The sequence below is a fragment of the Pituophis catenifer genome, unplaced genomic scaffold (assembly GCF_029215685.1).
Source record: "Pituophis catenifer annectens isolate HBS135680 unplaced genomic scaffold, rPitCat1.0.hap2 SCAF_1, whole genome shotgun sequence".
NCBI lineage: Eukaryota > Metazoa > Chordata > Lepidosauria > Squamata > Colubridae > Pituophis > Pituophis catenifer.
Window position 1 is genome coordinate 72,194,964 of NW_027256881.1, and position 20,765 is coordinate 72,215,728.

The 20,765-nt window shown below is 42.8% G+C and overlaps 1 protein-coding gene across 1 annotated transcript; it reads left to right on the forward strand.

Moving 5' to 3' along the window:
- The first annotated feature begins 2,624 nt into the window (after window positions 1–2,624).
- DLL1 (delta like canonical Notch ligand 1) lies at window positions 2,625–19,398 on the forward strand. Its single transcript, XM_070951111.1, has 11 exons — window positions 2,625–2,684; window positions 3,388–3,726; window positions 5,827–5,887; window positions 6,281–6,538; window positions 11,580–11,640; window positions 12,428–12,558; window positions 12,700–12,869; window positions 12,975–13,191; window positions 17,476–18,268; window positions 18,384–18,498; window positions 18,927–19,398. Exons 1-11 carry the CDS (start codon window positions 2,625–2,627, stop codon window positions 18,930–18,932), a joined length of 2,211 nt encoding a protein of 736 aa, XP_070807212.1. The 3' UTR covers window positions 18,933–19,398.
- Window positions 19,399–20,765: the final 1,367 nt, after the last annotated feature.

Genomic DNA, 20,765 nt, shown 5'->3' on the forward strand with positions numbered 1-20,765 from the left:
AGGCCCATCTTCCTTTCCTTATCAAGGCCAACTTCCTGGCGTTGCTGTTGCTTAATTCTAAATTCTTGCTTCCAGGAAGGCAGGCTTACTAAATTTTGCTCCGATAGCAGAGCCTTCTTTTCTCTTACACGCGTGCATTTTAACCAATATAAAGGCTTCCGCGTTGATAAATGCGTTAAAAGGAAAGTGGGGGGGGGAGGAGAGGAAAAAAGAAAACAAGGTTGACACAGAGTAGGGTTTTTTCCCCCCTCGTTTCGGATAAGGTAGGGAGGGGAAGGAAGGCCGTGGAAATGGATTTCTTTTTTAAAATGGGCGCACATTGTTGTAGAGTCAGTAGCGTGCGCTGAGGGGAGCTCTTTCTCTCGGTTGCATTGTGCAGAGAGCAGGTGCTTGTCCACATTACCATACAGCTGAGGGCACAAAGCGCCAACTGATGCAGGCCTCCCATAATAACAAACTGCCTTAATGACAGCCACGCGAACGACCCACACCGCTCACGTTAAACACACACACGCACACAACACAAAAAGTACGCTCAGAGAAGGGGGGGAAAAGGCAGAAAGAGACAGCTCAAGGCACGGGGAGAGAAGGGGAGAAGAAACGAAGTTGGGGCCTCGATCGTTGCAAGTTCGCCAAGAATTCAGGGGAAAGGGAAAATGAAAGGAGGGGGGGGAAAGTGGAGTGGAGCGAGGGACTGAAAGAGCTTCTTTTGGGGTCTTTAAAAAGCAAGACTGTTTCCCTCGTCCGTCCCTCCCCCTTCTCCCCCGCTTGGAACTTAACACAAGGCAAGAGTCTTTTCCGGATTGTTTGCAACTGAAAGTCTTCGAGGTTCATTGCGCGTAAGGATCCAGGGAAAAGCGCGCAGGGACTTTTTGGAACCTTCCCATCCAACTCATCGCCCCTATCTCTGGCTCTAGGATCCCCAAAACTCCATAGAGCAAGCAACCGTGGGTTTAACCGCCTTTGAAAAATCCAACAGACTGTACAAGACACTTTGGGAATCTGACTGCGTCCACGTCTCCCGAATTCGCGTTTCTTTCCCATATCCCGTTTCACCCAAGACTTGAAATACAGAGAGAGTTCAAGAGATGCTGATTCCCAGCGGAAGAGACTCCTCTGCGCTAGGTAGATGCGTTGCACTACAGTTCCCATCACTTTGGGTCAAGGTGATGGGAATTGTAATCCGACGTCGGAAAGGCTGGAGGGCAGTGGGCGGATTTACGCAAACCTGCAGACTGCGCTTAAGAAAAGAAGCGAGAAGAAAAAGCTCGGTGCGCGCACGCGAACGCATAGACACGTTTTTAAGACGTTTCCAAAACCCAGCGTTTTTTCGCTGCTGGAAAGGTTTCCTGCCTTTTTCCTATTCAGAGAAGAAAAAGCGCGAGCGAGACTATTGGGAAAGAAGAGCAAGGGTGCGCGTCTGGCGGGGAAGGTCGGTTCTTGCGGTTACCAAATTTGCAGGCATGTAAATCAGCGCCCCCTCCCCTTTCAGATTTTGGTGGGAGTTGGAGGGGAGGGGAAGACGAGGGTTGCCCATTTTACAGCTCACTGACCATTTGGTGATCCATTGAGAAGGGAGGCTTGGAAAAGTGGTTCCTTTGTGACCGCTCTAGCCAGATTGGGGGGCTGCTCATTTGCATCTCATTAGCCATGCAGGCGGCCGGCGAGATATAAGGCAGGCAGGCGCTGGAACGCAGGCAGATCCTTAGCGCTACAGAGCAAGTCAGCGAGCAAAAAATTAAAAAAAGAAAAAAAACCGGAAAAAAAAAAGAAAAAGGAAAAAAAAAAAGGGAATAATTTTACCCCAATCCAGCAGGCAGTTTCAAGGCGAAAGCAAAGCTCACCCATGACTAAAGCGGAGAGCAGACATTAACGCGGGCACCGCCAAACCATCGACTTTGGAAATCCACGAAGCAACAACATTTTGCCTGGGGTTTTTTTTGCGGGGGGTGGGGGGCAAAAGGCTTGGATTTCTTTCCTTTTTTTTAAAGCAACACATCGATCGGAATTCATTGCCAGAAAGTGGCGACCAGCTTGGGGGATTTGAAGACGGCTGCTTGTGCGTAATCGCCAACCCCTCCGCAAAACTAAAATCACATGCACGCCAAAACAAAAAACCCGCCACTCTTTGCCTGAAGCCACCGGGAATTATCTTCTCGTCCCCTGAGGGATTTCCAGATCGTTGATTATTTTAATCTCCTTTGGGAAGTCTTTTCTTCGTCCCTGGGAATTAAGTGGCTTTTTCTCTCCTTTGCTTTGGTTGGAGCAAGAGAAACCAAAGCGCCAAGAACTGTATCTGGAAGGGGAAGCCAAGAGGAGGGTAGTCCTTTTTCCTTGCGCCTAATTCATCTTTAAAACAAGATCTGTCAGTCAACTAAAGGGCGTATCTGAAGCGCATCGACGAGGGGGGTCGCAGGGGGAGAAAGAGAGAGAGAGACTCCAAACAAATAAATCATCGTTCTAATCCCCCTCCGGCCAGGCTCGGAGCGGAGAAACGTCCGGATCTTCGACTTGACAGAAGCTCGTCTTGGTTTGCCGTTTCTTCCTTTGGAAAGGAAAACCGGGGACAAGAAGGGAAGAAGCCCAGACCTCTTCCTTCCCCCCGCTTCATCAGCCCTGCCAATATGGGTGGACGGTCCACGTTGGCTTTAATGGTCTTTTGCGTGCTTCAACTTCCCTGCCAGGTAAGCCCTCAGGGCGTTGAGGGGATGCGGAAAGGTGTGTGTGTGTGTGTGTGTGTGTGTGTGTGCCGACGGGGCTCTGGCATTCCACCATCCCCAAAAGTTGGCGGTCCCCTCTCTGGGGAGCGCAGCAGCGGTCTGGCGAAGGTTGGGGTGGGGAACGCGCGAGGAGCAAGCGTCGGCAACCTGCGCCTGTCCTCCTTCCCTCGAGCAAGTTTTGCGAGCCGAACACCGCGTCCTCACGCATTCCCACGAGAAGCTTCCGAGTTCGCGGTGAGGAAAAGCGCGGCTCGAGCGCTTCCTTCAGGATTCCCGGGTCTGCGATACTCGGCACACGTGCTCTCAATCTCCCTCTTTCCGCGCGTTTCTTCCCCTCACCCACCCCCACCCCGTCGGAGCGTCGCGAGGTGCCGGGTGGGCATCTCGCCACGGGGCGCGTCGCAGTGGACAAGTCGGCCTCCGCGCTCGGCTCGGCAGGAGGTTGCCCATTACGCGCGGCGGCGGGGTGGGCGGTGGGCGCCTAGGACGAGCGCCGCTATCCGCTTGCGGCGCCAGAACTTTCATTGATCCATTTTCCCCGCCCCTTCGAGGCCATTCCCGGTCCGACCGCGGCGCTGCCCCTGAGCAACCCTCGCTGCTCCAAGCTTCTCTAACCGTCTGCCATTCCTCCCCCTCCCTCCCTCCCCACCCCGGCCCTTCTCCGCAGGTTTGGACCTCCGGCGTCTTCGAGCTGAAGCTGCAGGAGTTTGTCAATAAGAAGGGGCTTCTGGGCAACCGCAACTGCTGCCGAGAGGGCCTGGGCTCCGCCAATCCCGGCGCCGGCGCTTCGGCAGGCTTGCAACAGTGCGACTGCAAAACTTTCTTCCGCGTGTGCCTTAAGCACTACCAAGCTAGCGTGTCCCCAGAGCCGCCTTGTACCTACGGCAGTGCCGTCACGCCGGTTCTTGGAGCCAACTCGTTCAGCGTCCCCGACAGCGCCGTCACCAGCGGCAGCGAACCGTCTTTCAGCAACCCCATCCGGTTCCCCTTCGGCTTCACCTGGCCGGTAAGATCGCCCGAGGCCTGGGACAGAGAGAGGGGGAGGTTTGCATGCAAGAGGGTAGACTTAAACCCACATCAAATGGGCTTAAAAGTGTGTAATCAGGTAGCATTTTGAATGCTACAAATGTGTAATCAGGTAGTGGAAGAACCTGTCAATTATTTGGAAATGGCAATGCTACTCTGATCACAGATACAGATGAGAGCCATCTTTTAATTAGGGGGTTGGAGTTCTCTTGCCAGTGGTAAAAAGTCTAACCATTACTTTGTATTGGGATAACACTGCTATAACATGGATTGGGATAACTGCTATGACATGTCTTATGGAGATTCTCAGGTCATCCAGTTCATGGTTGTCCCAAAGGTGCTTTTTCAAGAGGCAAACTGGACTTCCTTGTTTTTCTTTGCATTTTTTTTTCTTTGCATTTTTGTCTAAAAGAATGCAAATGACCAGCTGTCTGCAAGGAATATAAAGCCTTCCATTTCCCACCATCCAGTCAGAGCTGAATGAGCAGAAGCTTCTTGGATGAGAAGCGAAACGTCTTCAAAGAGAAACAAGAAAGTCCAGTTGCCTCTTGAAAAAGCACCTCTGGGACTGTTATAATATATACAATATATACATTTTACATGCATAGATACACACACAGAGACACACAGCTATAAATTACTAGTGAGGAAATGACCTTGGAATGCCATTCTATCTAGATTAGGAAATGGATGTTCACAATAGAAAATGCATGGTCCAGAAGTCTAGAGAGGATGGATTATTTTTAGTCTTTCCAAAAGGAGAAACACTTAATGGTACTCTTGAATTCACTTAAATGGACAGATTCTGGATTCAGAACCAAGGGATCCAATTTATTTCAAGTCAAGTCATACAGAAGGAGCTTCCATGGGTGGCTTTTATTGTGCAGTTCACAAAATATTATATGGGTTCAGATGTTATTTGCCTCAGCTACCTCCTGTGCCTTATTTTCCTCTTTCCCCATGATTTTCTTCATGCCAGAGAAAGGGAAGTGTAAAGGAACAGCCAGTTCTGTACCCATTTAAAATGTTAGAAGCCTCTTGTGTGCATTCTTTAAGAGTAGACAACGGGTTATCCTCCAGAACAATGTTTCTCCAATGAGGCAACTTTTAAGGTGTGTGGACTACATGGCTACCTGGGGAATTCTGGGAGTTGAAGTCTACACATTTGAAAAGTTGCCAAACTGGAGAAACACTGGTGTAAATGTTTCAGACTACATTTCCTGCAGTCTGTTGCTATTGGCCTTCCTGGCTCTAGTTAATGGGAGTTGAAATCTCAGAATCCTGGATGGTACCAGGTTACCTACAGTGATGTAATCAAAATGGGTGTCTGTTTTGCAAACATAGAACTTTTTTCTCATCCTACAAAAAAAGTGTCTGACCCTTTCTAAAGACTTTCAGTTAGGTGGCTGCTTTCCTGATGTTTCCTGGAGTATTCAATGCAGCTGAATACTCGGGTTACCAGTGCAGTTGGCTTGGAGGTAGTTCTTACCTATCAGGGACTATGGATTGTTCTACGGTTCTAACAACTTTCTCTTAGATTGTATGGTATGCTGAAATTCTGCCACTGGAAACGCAAAAATTTTTGCAGACTGCAATTTGGCAGTGGCAAGTAGATACTTGATCATCACTAGGAGCCACAGCTGATCCATTGAAGGGAATGTTGAAGGCAGGATTGACGGAATATCTGAACATAACCCCATTCCCCTTGTCTGCCTACTGTAGAAATACCAAAGTTGTTGCCAGTTTGGCCCACTACTCTTCTAGCATCCTTCCCCCCTCCCCCTGCCATCCCTCTTCATTAAGGGGGAGGATTGGCAGTCATGGCTGTTCCCAGCCCCTCCCCGTTTCCCCTCATTGCTCCATTTTAATACCATATCCTGTATGAACAGGCTGAAAAAACAGGCCAGGAAGCAAGTTTTGAAAAAGTGCTGCCATTTCCTTGAGGGAAAAAAAGAGAGGCCTGAGTCAGGGGATCAGAGAGTCATGCTGGCTGTTGTGGCTGTAGTCTCCTGTGATTATATTATTTCTGCTGACTGCAGGCCTTCACATTCATTGTTTCTCCCTTCTCTGTATTGTGCAGGGCACTTTCTCTCTCATCATTGAAGCTCTGCACACTGACTCTCCTGATGACCTCAGCACAGGTAAATAATGTTTTCCCAAGTGGTATATTCAGGAGTCTTTCTTAACCTGGAGGCCTTCCTAAGTCATGACCCCTATGTTACCTTCCCATGATGGGGAAAACAGTCTTGCACACCTGGAGGGCAATGGTTGGGAAGACAATTTTACACATTCCTTCTAATCTAATTCCCTATTCAATGGGCTTGTCTTCCATTATCTTCAGCCACTTGGCTAGAGGTCAAGCCCAATAGCATTCTGGGGTCTGTTCACATAAACATCTGTCTTCTGCAACATACTTAGAAATACCCAACCCTTCCCAAAGATCTTCTAGGTCTCTAGTGGTACATCACCTTTCTCATTTAATGAACTGTGTTGCTATTCCATTTCCTTATCCCGCTCTACCCCTCCCTCTTCAGAGAATCCAGATCGTCTTATTAGCCGCCTGGCTACACAGAGACATTTGACTGTTGGGGAAGAATGGTCCAGTGACCTGCATACCAGTAGTCGCACTGACCTCAAGTACTCCTACCGATTTGTGTGTGATGAGCATTACTATGGAGAAGGTTGTTCTGTCTTTTGTCGCCCTCGAGATGATGCCTTTGGTCACTTCACTTGTGGAGAACGTGGGGAAAAGATCTGCAATCCAGGCTGGAAGGGGCTGTACTGCGGTGACCGTGAGTATCCAGAGATGAAAACTTCAATTTTCTTTCTGTTGATTCTGGTTACTCTGCATAAATCCAAACATGCCCCACTCAATGAATAATAAGATGAATAATAAGAGAAATGATCCCTCTTTGCCATTGGACAAATCTCCGTTAGGAGATTGTCTGTTAGTATAGCCCATTTCCATGTCCAAATGCTAAGAAGTAAATTAATGCAAATAAATTATGTACATAATATGTGTATGTGTATACACACACACGTATATACACATATATACATACACCCAAAACTATGAATCTGTACTCATTAAGATATGGGGCAAGGATCAAATACAACATGAATTGCATTCGATCCTGAAATGAGGTAATTAACGCAAAGCAACGATAAAAATATATCAATTATTAATCAGATAATTACTATGTATGATGACTTCACTTACAAGGACAAAAGAATAAAGGCCTGTAAAGATCTTTCATTATTTTCAAAATTACGATCACAGTCCAGCTAACATTATGTTTTAAGATGTTTGTTTTTAAGGATGATTTGGAAGAAAGAGACTGACTTTGAAGAAAAGGTCTCATTGTTTTAAGAAGTTTAATTGAGTTGGTTCCTTAAATTTTATTTCCTTAATTTTATTGAGTTGGTTCCTTAAAACAAACATCTGTTTTCAAATTTTCATAGAATCCTGAAAAAAATCAAGCTGCTATAATGAATAACAGAGAGATGTTTCAAGATTCAAAACCATTCTTTGTAATTTTGAATGCACAGATCTATTAAATATTAATCAGTTTTAATCCCCATGGTTCTTGCTGGGAGACTTGTATTCTCCCACTAAAATCTGAGAATTGCAAGTGCTTAACATCAATGATTCTATTCTTTGAAATTGCAAGTGAAACAATATCTCTGCAAAATGTAGGATCCTATCTTAGGTTAGAAATTTCCTTCATGAACATCAGCCAAATTATGTACAGCAGCTTCTTCAACCTAGTAGCCTCTAGCAGTTTTAGTCCTCAACTTCCATAATTCCCAACAACACCACCATAGTCCAACACAGCTGGAGGACATTACACTGGGAAAGGCTGATACAGAAGCTTTGGAAAAAGTTGATAGTGTTTTAGAAATCTCATTCCATCTTTCAAAAAGTGAAGAATTTCATATTCCGTCTTGATCAGTAAAATAGTTGGCCATTAGGGAATCAGAGTAACAGTCAAATTATTTTACTTGGAGGCCTGACTTCTTTATTACTCAGTGAATGAAGCAACTTACATACATATTCACATACATATTCAGTGACAATTTAAACAAATTTGCTATAGAACAAGGTTTCTTGAAAATCATCATTTTTCTCTTGAATAAATATGACTACATTTAATGGATATTAAATGAAATTAGCCATACCATAATCATGATAAAGAGATTCCTCAAGTGGGTAACCAATTGGGATGGGGAGGAGCAGGAGTGCCAATGTCCCTGCTGCAATTCTTAAACTCCTCAGCTGCTTTTTTCTGCTATGGCAGAAGACCATGGATGCTAGACTAAGCTGAGTCAAATATCAATGCCAAAATCAAAGTATAGAGGCATCTTGTTGGCTTCTTTATATGGGAATGGAAGATAATGCCATCTTGTCATTCATCTCAGGTGGCAAACTGTCTCCGACAACCCTGACATTAAAGCTTACAAATCTCTCAAAGAGCTGTATTGTTCATTAATTAATTAGTAATGTAAGCCAAATTGATCCACCTAATTCCCTCTATTATTTATTGAGTATGCCCAACAAACTGACATGCATCGAAATGGCTATCATAATTTAACTGTCCAATAAATGCATTTTGCAAACATTTTGTTATGAGCAAAGAAGGCAGTTCTTACTTTTTTTTTACCTGCATTCCAATGTTTCTATTAGATGGCATGTTTATTAGACCATTAGACCATCGAATAAGATCACATTACTGTTCAAGCTTATTCAGTGTTGAATAGTAAACAATATAAGATATGGGTAAGGTAGTGATGGGGAGAAGAACAGAAAAAAAGGGACAAAATTTTCTCCTTTTCTTCATTTTATTTCCCCTTTCACACCCCTTTCCTTCACTTACTGTCTAGCAAGTAGTTCTGTGACATCCTGGTGGCTTAGTAAATATATTGTTGCAATCTTATATTTGGAAAAGTTATTAAAAACAAAAACCTAACTCCCCCCCCCCTTTTTTTTCTGCACTTGGCATTTTACTATTATTCTAGACTGTCCTCCTCTGAAAGACTAAATTAGTCTAGTAAGAAAAAACTAACATAGACTGGCTTAGGAAAGGCCTGGGTGGCATAGGGTGACACAGGGAAAGCCTGATAGCTTATAAAAGGGAAAATCCCCCAAATATATGTTTGACCCTTAATTTCAGTGGGTTGTCAGTCATGCCATTCTTAAAAGGAAAAAAAAGGTCTTTCTGAAATCAATTTGTTCTTTATGCAATTTTATTAAACGTCAATAGTGATAGTGAAACTCAGAAAAGTAGTTAGAAACATATTCCATTAAACCCAGGTCTACTTCCAAGTAACCTGGATTACATTTTCCAGAATTCCTGGCTATCTTCTATGCCAGCTGAAGTTTATAAGGGTCATAGCTCAAAACATCTGGAGGGCATCAGGTAGCCTAACCTTGAACTAGACTCTGTTCATTCAAAGTCACACACTGGCTGCATTACAGGGACATAGCTGCAAATATAAATATCCGGGAAGCAGAACAAGTAAGCACTCATATACTTAACTAGCCAGAGTGGATCATAAATAACATGGAAAACAGCCAGCGGCAATATTGGCCAGAATCCAAGAAATTGCATGATTAATTCTTATTCTCAAGAGGTTTTAGGTTTGTGCCTCTTAGCAGAGTTAAGTAATGTTGGTATCTGGACTTAATGGAATTTGCCCCTCCTCCCAATTTAGTTCTTTATTATAATTTCATTAATTTTCAGGTATGTCCAGCCAGCCCTAATCAGTTTGGAGTTATCCTTATGCTTCTTTTAAAAAAAAAATCCTTCACATTTGAATTCACAGATTTTCCTAAATAGATTATGATTTAGCATGAAATCTTCCATTCTTTCATGAGAAACAATTATCTTTCCTTCTGGAAGTTCCTTGGGTTTAAAGTTGCTTGATACTTTGCCTGGTGGGAGAGTATTTAAAAGTAGTGGTGAAGTCAGGGCAGGAAAAAAAATCTTACTGGAAATTATTAATTTTTACTTTATGCCTCAAGTAACTGTCTAAATTTGGGCTATTATGTTAAGCCATGGCCAGTGTGATTGTCCTCATTGAGAATTAGTATGGCATACCTACTTACGGTAATTACTGGTCCAGGAACTGGTATTGTTGGCCTTGAGCTCCTGGAGGAAATGCAACAAATAAAACACTTGTTACGTCTTCATAGGCCCAACGTCTACTGGAATCGTGCATAGATTGGAGGGGAAATTTCAACAGGATGAAGCTTTGACCAAAGTACTTTGGCAAAAACACTGAATCGAAATGTCTCTCTTCAAAGTGATGAATCAAAACAGTTGGCTATTTTAGTCTAGGCTCTAAAAAGGCCTGCTCTGTTCATGTAGAGGCCCCTTTCCAATGGATGGAAGCAGCCAGCTGAATTGAATTGGCCTAGTTGGATGCTTCCATTTGATCTGTCCAAGTAGAGACATTTGATTTTCCCAGTAAGGGTGCTGCCCTAATGAATGCTGCAGTGGTCCAGATCAAGGGGTTGCCTCAGGGTGCAGAGGAGCTGCTTTGCACAAGCCCAAAATCTCATCTTTGTCAGGAGAGCCACCATGATTCTGATTTGCTTATGGGTCAAGTTAGTAAGAAAACCCCCCATGTGACATCCCCAATGCATGCTGCCCCCTTTAATTAGATTTAGAGGAGGAGATGAGAAATAGGATATTGTTAGAAGCCTTTGGAAGGGAAAAAAAAACCCTTCCTGCTTTTCTTTCCAAAAAATTCTGAACCTTGTGAGCAAGTTGTTAGAATGCATGGTGCATTTACTTGGTGGGGTTGGGGAGAGGGAAATGATGTCAACCCAAAAGCCTGTCCCAAAATTGGCAGGCTTGTCTCGTCCGCACACTTGCCCCATTCATTCCTTCTCTCTCTCCCCCCCCCCCCCTTTAACAATCTGATGATCAGTCCCGTTCTTCTTCGTCTTCTGTTTCTCCTTCTGGGCTTGTCATTGTCTCTGGCTTGCTTTGTGGGGTTAAAACTCACAGTGCCTGCTTAATGAGTTCCATAACCAGGCAAAGTAATGAGCAGAAGTCTTCCTTCCCCGCCCTGCTCCCAACCTCCCTCCTGCTGGCCTGCTTACCTCCTTCCTACGTCTGTGTTCTTCAGGCTCCACACCCCCTCCTTCCTTTGGGGGTGTGCGTGAAAGAACTTTAGACTTAATTATTTGAATAAGAAAAACCCTTCCCCTTTGCCCAGAAATCATGCGCGTGCCATAGATTAGATCTGGGTAGGGATAGGCTGATGAGAAAGCACATCTTGGCTCTGATTGGCTGTAAGGAGTTGGGGTATTGTTGCAGTGGGGCAGCTGCTGGGAGAGAATAGACAATGGAGCAGCTGTCCCGGCTGGCACCCTGCACACCAGCTGTCTATCCTTATCTGTGCATGCTCTCTCTCCCTCTCTCCGTCTCTCTCTCTTCCCTCTCTCTTATACTTGCTGAGGATGCTGAGGATACCAAGAGGAGGAGCTCTGGTATTGAATGGGATGTGTGTGTGTGTGGGGGGGGGAAATAGGACTTCTGACCCTTACTGGGAAGAAAAGGCGGATGGGATTTTGTGCAGAATTTTGTGCGGAAAGGAGTCATTGTGTGCTCTCTTTTGTCTGTGTGCAACTGCATTAAAGGGAATGTTCATTCCTAGTGATAAGTAAAGCCCCCTGTTACAAAAGCACGACCACTACTCTTAGCAAGCTCCAAAAATTCATTTAGCTGCAGTCACCAACTCGACTGTCATGAAAAAGAATTTGACCTAAACTCCCAAGGCTCCAAAAGGCTTATGGATATATTTTGGTTTCTTTGTGTTTTGCAGCAATTTGCTTGCCAGGCTGTGATGACCAGCATGGATTCTGTGACAAGCCTGGAGAATGCAAGTAAGTTTCCAGACCTTTCCTTCTCCTGTTCTCGCTCCATCCTTCTGCCGGCAAACTTGATTTGAGAATCCCAGATTTGATTATATTCAGGCCTGCTTTACTTCTTAACCTAATGTCCGTGTAAGTCAAATAAGAGGGAGCCAAAGCACCACTCCAAAATTTATGGATATTTGGAAGAAGTTGAATGGGGCTTAGTGTCTAGTAGGAGCACATTAACTTTCAAACATAATGGATGCACTGTGCCTTGTATCTAGTCTTTTGAAATCATGGAAGAATTATAATTAATTTGATGGAATGATTAGATGGCGGTTTATGGGTGTGATTACTGGAATAACTCAATCAAGGGGAGAATAGATGTGTTTTGGTTTGGAGCAGGGAAGTCTATGCCTTTCTGATGAACTATAAAAATATGTGGCCCTTGGGAAATCAATTTCTCCGTCAGCATAATCGTCTTTGCAGAGTTAATGTGGAGATTAAATGGGATTAGCATCCTTAGCGTCTTGGAAGAAGGGTGATTTATAAAAGTGATGGTTAATAAATCAAGGCTACCAGCAGAAGGAACTTGAACTCAGGAATAAGGACAACAAAAATCAAAGAGATTAGCTTGTTCAAATACCTAAAAAGTATTTCAGGTAGCGAAAAAGCTTCTGAGCTTAATAAGATCAATAACGTTGGAAGAAGTACACTACTTAAGAAGTTTGATTTTTGTTTAGTTTTAATTTAAATAATTTTCAGCTTGTGTGACCGGACTCCCTGGATTAAAATTGTTTAAAATGTGTTTTCACAGATGCCGTGTTGGCTGGCAAGGGCGTTACTGTGATGAATGCATCCGATACCCAGGTTGTCTTCATGGTACCTGTCAACAACCTTGGCAGTGCAATTGTCAGGAAGGATGGGGAGGTCTTTTTTGTAACCAGGGTAAGTTCTATCGTTTGTAACTTTTATACAATCCACTTTTCTTAAGCTTGGATTTCTCTTAAACTAAACTTAGGTAACATCCTCGCAGAGCCACAGGCAATCTTCTGGATGTAACCTTTTTGTCTGTAACTTCTCCTACAGATCTAAATTACTGTACACACCATAAGCCTTGCAAAAATGCCGCCACTTGTACCAACACGGGCCAAGGAAGTTACACCTGCTCTTGCCGTGCTGGTTACACGGGTTCCAATTGTGAGATTGAAATAAACGAATGCGATGTCAGCCCTTGCAAGAATGGAGGAAGTTGTACTGTAAGTTAATGCTACCGCTGCAACTAGTCTGAAAAGAAGGTTTTGTCCCAAATGTTAAGATGCGTAGTAAAGATTGCTAAAGAGAGTGGGTCTTTCTTCCAACAGGATCTTGAGAACAGCTACTCCTGTACCTGTCCACCTGGCTTTTATGGTAAAAACTGCGAACTGGGTGCAATGACTTGTGCCGATGGGCCTTGCTTCAATGGAGGACGATGTACAGACAATCCTGAAGGTGGATATAGTTGTCGTTGCCCTGTGGGTTACTCTGGATTTAACTGCGAAAAGAAAATCGACTATTGCAGCTCCAGTCCTTGTGCTAATGGTAAGCCAAACCGGTACCTGTATTTGATCACCCATTCAAGTTAATGGCCGTTTTGCCCTAAACATCCATGGGAAGTGAATGACCTTCCTGCTGCAGTTCACTTAACTTCTAAGGGGAAGCGAGTAAATTTCTCACTGCAGTTCACTTGACATGCTATAATGGGAGGTCTTGATTTAATGGAGGAAGAGAGAGAGATCCAAGCAGCTCTGAAACTTGCTAAGCCACACTGGTTTCTGTGGGAGAGAAGCGACAAGTTTGTGAGTATGTAGTCTTCAGAATAAGCCTGACACTCTTCAGTGATTCTTAAACAATTCTGAAGCTGTTGTGCAGCTTTTTATAAAACCGCGAAACTGATAAGAACACAAAAGACACCAACTCAATTTTCCCCTGTTTGGAGAAATTTTATTTTGGCATTTTGTAAGAAGAAGGGCACATTTAAAATGAATGGCATTTCCGCGATAACATTTCTGAGAAGTTTTATCCGCCTTGCCCAACTTCCTTTAGAGATGTTGGATTTCAATTCTTATAATTCCCCAGTTCATCCACCATTGAGCATGCTAGTTGATGGATTACGGGAGATGGGGTTCAACATAGCAAAAGGGCATCAGATTCAGGAAAGCTGAGTTATACATCAGTTTTGTTTCTTCCTTTCCAAACTAGGCTAAAGGCAGAATCCAAAAAGAAACCTAGATACAAAATATCAATCTGAAAATTTAAATCAGTATAATTGCCAGTTGGAATGATCCAGTCATTGTCCAGTAATGTGCATCCAGACTAAAATTTACCCCTCACTTTTGTCTGATTTAGTCCAAGAGGCTTGTCTGTTCTTTAACCTAACATTGAAAGCCTGTAACCTTTATTTATCAACTTACATGTGACATAAGGCCAAAAGAGCCTGAAATCCTGTTTGTAAGATTGCAGACCTATATGTGGGAATTTCCATTTAAGTGACCCCTTTTAGGATGGCAGGGCATACCCCTCTTTAGCAAAAATTCAGTCCTTATAACTGTGATGGCTAATGCCACCAAGTCCCCACATTATGCCTACTAGAGATGTTGGGGTCTCAGTCAGGGGTGGGTTCTACTTGCCTTTACTATAGGTTCGCAATGGGGCCATGCGCTTCTGTGCATGCGCAGAAGCTTCCTGATGACGTCTGAGTCAGTAGGTGGAGCCTCCCGCCGGTTTTACTACCGGTTCTTGCGAACTGGTCCAAACCAGTAGCAACCCACCACTGGTCTCAGTCCATCTGATTGATGATGAGACTGGCTGTCAACTGATCTTGAAGTACCAGGCTCAATGATGCTGACTTGAAGAGTCAGTTTATCCTTTTCAGTTAAAGCAGGTAGTAACTATGTTTTATTGAATTATCCACTTTAATCTGTGGGTGGAAAGTTCGTATTTGGAAGTTTTCCAAAAACTTCCAAAACAAAAGGCAACTGGGTTTTCTTTTTTTTTTCTTTTTCCTTTGAAAATGTTTTGTTTCTCATCCAAGAACTGAAGAAGCTTCTTGGATGAGAAGTAAAATGTTTTCAAAGGAAAAAAAAACCCAAGTCCAGTTGCCTTTGGAAAAAGCACCCTTAGGATAACTATGACCTGAATGATTGAAATATATTTACTTTGGAAAAATCCTGAAGAATGGGTCAAATATTTGATTTCTGCAGAAGGTTAAATGTTGTCTCTATCATAAAAAAAGTGTCAGGAGGAAGGATTGAAAGACAGATCAAATTGAATCTTGACACCCCAAAAAAATAGAGGAGTTTATTTATTTATTTATTTATTGGTTCGATTTATATGCCGCCCTTCTCTGGAGACTCAGGGCGGCTTACAATGCGCTAAGCAACAGCCTTCATACTTTTGTATATACCTGCTTAGTAGGGCTTTCGCCTCCCCCCCCCCCCAAAGCGGTGTTCTTTTTATACAAAGTCAGCTTATTGCCCCCACAATCCGGGTCCTCATTTTTCATAAGGGGATTTCTCATTTTTCATAAGTTCATAAGGGGATCAAAGAAAGTTATTTGAAAACAAGCACCACCAAAAGTTAGCAAGAATTTGTCAAGAATAGGTTGTGCCACACTGCCATTAACGTGTGTGTGGGGAGTTAAATAGACTGCAAGAATAATGTAAACATAATACACTGATTTCAGAAACGCATTTGAGAAAGTATTGACAGTTTTGTGATTAGTTGGCTAGTTAAACCTGGTGTGGATGAAACCTAATTGACAGTTGACCCTTTCCCCATAGGTTTGTTGGTGGATTCTCATAGCAAACAGTCATATCTGAGAAGAGTAGAATCCCACCCTGTGCCTTTAGGAAGTGCTTGGGACTTCGAGACATTATTTGTATTTGTATTTGTATTTATTGAATTTGTATACCGCCCTACTCCCGAAGGACTCAGGGCGGTGAACAGCCATAAAAATAAAACATGGAAGTACAAAATTTAAAATAGAGATAAAACAAATTAAATAAATTTGGCTGAACCATATTTAACCATATTTAAAACCCCAATAATTTAAAACCAAATTTAAAATTCCCATTTAAAAGCGGAGAAGTTTAGGTCAGGCCGGCTTGCTGGAATAGGAACGTCTTAAGCAATGAGACATGAGCCCAAAGGCTACTGGCAAAGCTGTATCCCCTTCTCTTTGCCTAGAGATGCAGCAAAGAGGGAGGCTCAAGCACTTCAGAGTGTTTGGAAGGAATACTGTGTGCTGAAAACATTTATGGTGTCTTCTGTGAGGAAGAGGTTAGCTTTTTCAGGGGCACATGCTTTCCCACACTTCATGGGGTAGTTGTGCAAAATAGGGCACTTGACTAGGATTTGGTGTTCCACACCAAGGCAATTGATAGGAAGAAGTTTATCCTTATACAGCAGTGGAACTGATTTAGGCTAAGTGTAGTCTTGGAGTTAGTTAACTGACTGAATTAGCCTCTTTAATGTTCCCATAATACATTAAGCCCCACTTTAATTAAGAAAGTTGTGAGAACGGGTTGTAGAAGACAAGAAATCGGGGTGGGAAAGATAAATCTTATTTTTGCAATGTTTGGGGAGATTTCATTTGTTCATTTCATGTATGAAAAAAGTATCTTTTCTGCTGTGTACAAAAATAGCCCGAGGTGGCCCAGCACAGAATATATGCTGCCACATTGGTTCTGTTGTGTACTTAAAATAACCTGAAGGCCTTTATTCTGTTTTAAGGCTGTTGGTCACTTATTTCACTCTTAGTTGCTTGGACAATATTATGTTAATCAAGTACAAAACCCCACAACATTTAAAAGCAGCCAGATAAGTGACCTGATTTTTAAATACTCTTAAGCATCCATTCTTTAGAGCAGGAATGGGGAAACTACGGCCCTTTTATGACCTGTGGACTTCAATTCCCAGAATTCCTGAGTGGCTCATGAATTCTGGAAGTTGAAAGCTACAAGTCATAAAAGAGCCATAGTTCCTCACCTCTGCATTAGAGTAATCAAAGCCTGCCTTTAAAATAGTCATAAAAATATCCAGACTGTCATACAAGTAGTATGATGTGCCATCTATTCATTCATTCCTGTTCTTATGAAAAATAACTACATTATGTCAACAGCAAAAGGCTCTATAGCAGTAAGCTTCTGAGGTACTGATTTTGTAAATCCTGGTCTTCTTGAATCCATAAAACTGTTTGGATAACCTTGAATGGTCCCTGTCTCTTATTTTTTGTAGGGTTGTTGTAAATAGGCAGCACTGTGGATAGATATATCGTATTTTTCGGAGTATAAGACGCACCTTTTCCCCCACTAAAAGGGGGTGAAAATTTAGGTGCGTCTTATACAGCGAATGTAGCTCTGCCCACCCACTGGCCCCCACCCTTTGGCCTCTGCCTCCCAGCAGTTTACCTCCTTGCAGCAAGCAGCAAGAAGAAACAGCTTGTTTCAGCTTCAGCACAGGCTAATTAGCACAAGTTGATTGGATTGGCCTCCCGACTCTCAGCTGTTTTGCGCAGGCCTTTGCTGCTTGCTGTAAGGAGTTAAATTGCTAGGAGCAGATTTTTTTTTCTTGTGCTAATCAAGCTATGCTGAAAACGAAAATGAAAGTAAAGCAGGCTATTTGCTGTTTGCTGCAAGGAGGCAAAATTGCTGGGAGGCAGGAGCAGATTTCTTTTTCTTGTTTTCCTCACCAAAAAAGGTAGGTGCGTCTTATAGTCCGGAATGTCTTATACCCCGAAAAATACAGTAATAGACCATTAATATCACTGTAAGTCCCTATGACTATTTCATCCTATTTATCATTGTCCTCTCCAAACTTTTGCAGGAGCTCAGTGTGTGGATCTTACGAATTCCTACATATGCCAATGTCAAGCTGGCTTCACGGGAAGACATTGTGATGATAATGTGGATGACTGTGCCTCCTTTCCTTGCTTAAACGGAGGGACCTGTCAAGATGGAGTCAACGACTATTCCTGCACCTGCCCTCCGGGATACAATGGAAAGAACTGTAGCACTCCTGTCAGCAAATGTGAGCATGATCCCTGCCACAATGGGGCTACTTGCCACGAAAGAAACAACCGTTACGTTTGTGAATGTGCACGTAGTTATGGGGGCCTCAACTGCCAGTTCTTGCTTCCTGAACCCCCTCAAGGGGCAGTCATCGTTGACATCACCGAGCAGTACGCAGAACGCCAGAGCTCCCAGTTCCCGTGGATTGCAGTATGTGCTGGAATTATCTTGGTCCTTATGCTCTTGCTGGGCTGTGCTGCCATTGTGGTCTGTTTTCGTCTCAAAACACAAAAGCAGCAGCCTCAGCAAGATGCCTGTAGGAGTGAAGTTGAGACCATGAACAACCTGGCCAACTGTCAGCGAGAGAAGGACATCTCCATAAGTGTCATTGGTGCCACCCAGATTAAGAATACGAATAAGAAAATAGACTTCCACAGCGAAAATGCTGACAAAAATGGCTACAAAGTCAGATACCCATCAGTGGATTACAATTTGGTCCATGACCTCAAGCATGAGGACACTGTTAAAGAGGATCATGGGAGATGTGAAGCTAAGGGCGAAACATACGATTTGGAAGCAGAAGAGAAAAACACAGTACAGCCCAAAAGGTATGGGAGTGTCAGAGGAGTGTGGCTGAATGGGTTAGGTTTTTAATTTGCCAAAAGTGAGGGTGTATCGAAATTGGTCGCGAAACCAATCTCATCTGAAATTTTCTCTTTGCAGTGAAACGTCTGAAAGGAAACGGCCGGAATCGGTATATTCCACTTCAAAAGACACAAAGTACCAGTCAGTGTATGTCATATCAGAAGAGGAAGATGAATGCATCATAGCAACGGAGGTAGATATATTCTCTCCCAGGCTCAAAACCCATCCAGTTGTACTAATGCACCACTTCCTCTGATGCAGCTCAGTTTGTTCCAATGGAAGCCCTAATGATGGTTATTTTCTTTGTAGGATAAGTTAGTAGGGTAATTTCAAAATTGCAGCCCATGAGGTTATGAACCTTCCCCATAATAATATGCGGCATTGTCATCCCATCAATAGCCATTGGTGGACAGATTCTAATCTTCCAATTCAGTCCAATAAAATGCATTAGTCACCCTGTCCATGCAGAAATGTGGATGGGTGGGAAATAAAACCACTAAATGCTTCACCTGGAGGAGATATTTGATTCTCCTAATGATCAAGTGAATACCTTTTTATGTCTTAATGGGTATCCTTGGATTATTATTTTTTTTCACCCTGCCTCTCTTGAATTTTTTGCAGGTGTAAAAGAAAGATGACATGGCAAAATTGTTGTTTTGAAACAATTTTCAAAGGTGATATGCCCCAATGAATGCTGCTGAACAAGGAAAGGGAGAAAGATTCCTTCACTGACTGCTGCTGAGAAACTAAATTCAGACTGAGCTGGTTCTCTACTGAAGTTAGCAAAAGGGACTGCAAGTAATACATGACGGACGCTAGGTCAGGCTCTGTGTTCAAAGATACCTGTTGCACTGCCTTTTATGAAGATTTATCATTGCACTATGGTCAGTTGATTTTTTCCCCCTATATGTATTTAAATGAACGGACTGAATTCCTACACAAGAAGTGTGCACTGCCTGGAGTGTGTATTTTGGATTCTATGAGCCAGTTGATTCTTGAGATACAGACACTGCCTTTACTGTCCTTTTTTTATACTAAAATGTGTTATTAGGTGGGGAAAGAAAGTGTGTTATTTTTTTTAATCTGTAAAAATTATTTTCAGGATATTTGTAAAGCTGGGGTATTTTGTGATTTTTTTTTAATAATTTAATTTTTTTGGTAAATATGTACAAAGGCACTTCGGGTCTATGTGACTATTTTTTTTGTTTGTATATAATGTATTTATGAAACATTGTGCAAGATGTTATTTGAGGGTTTTTTTACTGTTTTTGTTAATAAAGAAATTCATTTTTAAAATATTTTTCCAAAATAAATATTATTAATGATATCCAAGGCATATGCTTCTTTATTTTCTTTTTTTTTTTTGCAAAACACTTCTGCACATGTACAGTTGAGAAGCTGCTACTGGTACAGCAGCAACATCAAGGAAAACAATGTTGGCAGTGTATGTGTCAGGCGTGAAAGATCAGGTCCATATGTGAAGGTCTAATTAAATTGATTTATTGCTAATCATGACTATGCACAGGAACTAACAGCACCTGCTTGGGCTTAGATAAATATCAACGGAATTCAAGGGAGGTTGGGCTTAGTTTGATTATGACTATGTAGGGATTCTAGACTGATCCCTCTTTTAACTCCGCCCCCACATTCTACCACTTTTTCTCCTACTGTTTGAAATTCCATGTTTTATTACTAATTAATCTTAGGCCTTAGCAGTAGGGGCCCTGGAGAGATCAAGGAAGGCAAGATGGTAGCTGTGTAGTGCAATCAAAGCCTTATCCTTTTGTGCTTCCATAGGACAGTAATCAACAGAAAAGCAAAGCAAGGTGCATATGAAAAGGGCAGGACTATAATATAAGTATTGTGTCATTGAGAAAGAGCAAACTGAGATTCAGTATTGGGTTGGGTAGATCAGTTTTATAAATAATATGAATACAGTTTCTCACATTTAAATGAATGTTATAGGCCAAAAAGCACATAAAGCATTGAGCAGGAGATTGGATTAAATGACCACTATGGCTCTTTCCAAATTCTATGATTTTATTACTGTTCTACTAGCATTCAATTAGAACTGTTTCAGGTTTGGTGGTATAACGTGAACACTTGCCCATTCATGGAATATAGCTATTCTATTTATTCACTGTAGAAATATAAAAAAACCCTTGTGCTTTGGGGGTTTACCTGCAAAAACGCTGAGTACCTAGTTTATTAGAAAATCACAAGACTTGCGCTGGAATAAATTAGTAGACTTAACCTATTGGAAAAAGTTTATGGCTTTCCAGTTGTTGCTAATATCTAACAAGTGGACACTTTCTGGAAGCTTTCTGAAACGCCTAACACTAGACTGGGTATCAGCAACCTGCGGCTCTGGAGCCGCATGCGGCTCTTTGGGCCCTCTGCTGTGGCTCCCTGTTGAGTGATCCCAACCCTGTCTGGCCCCGCCCCTCGCCCTCCCCTCCC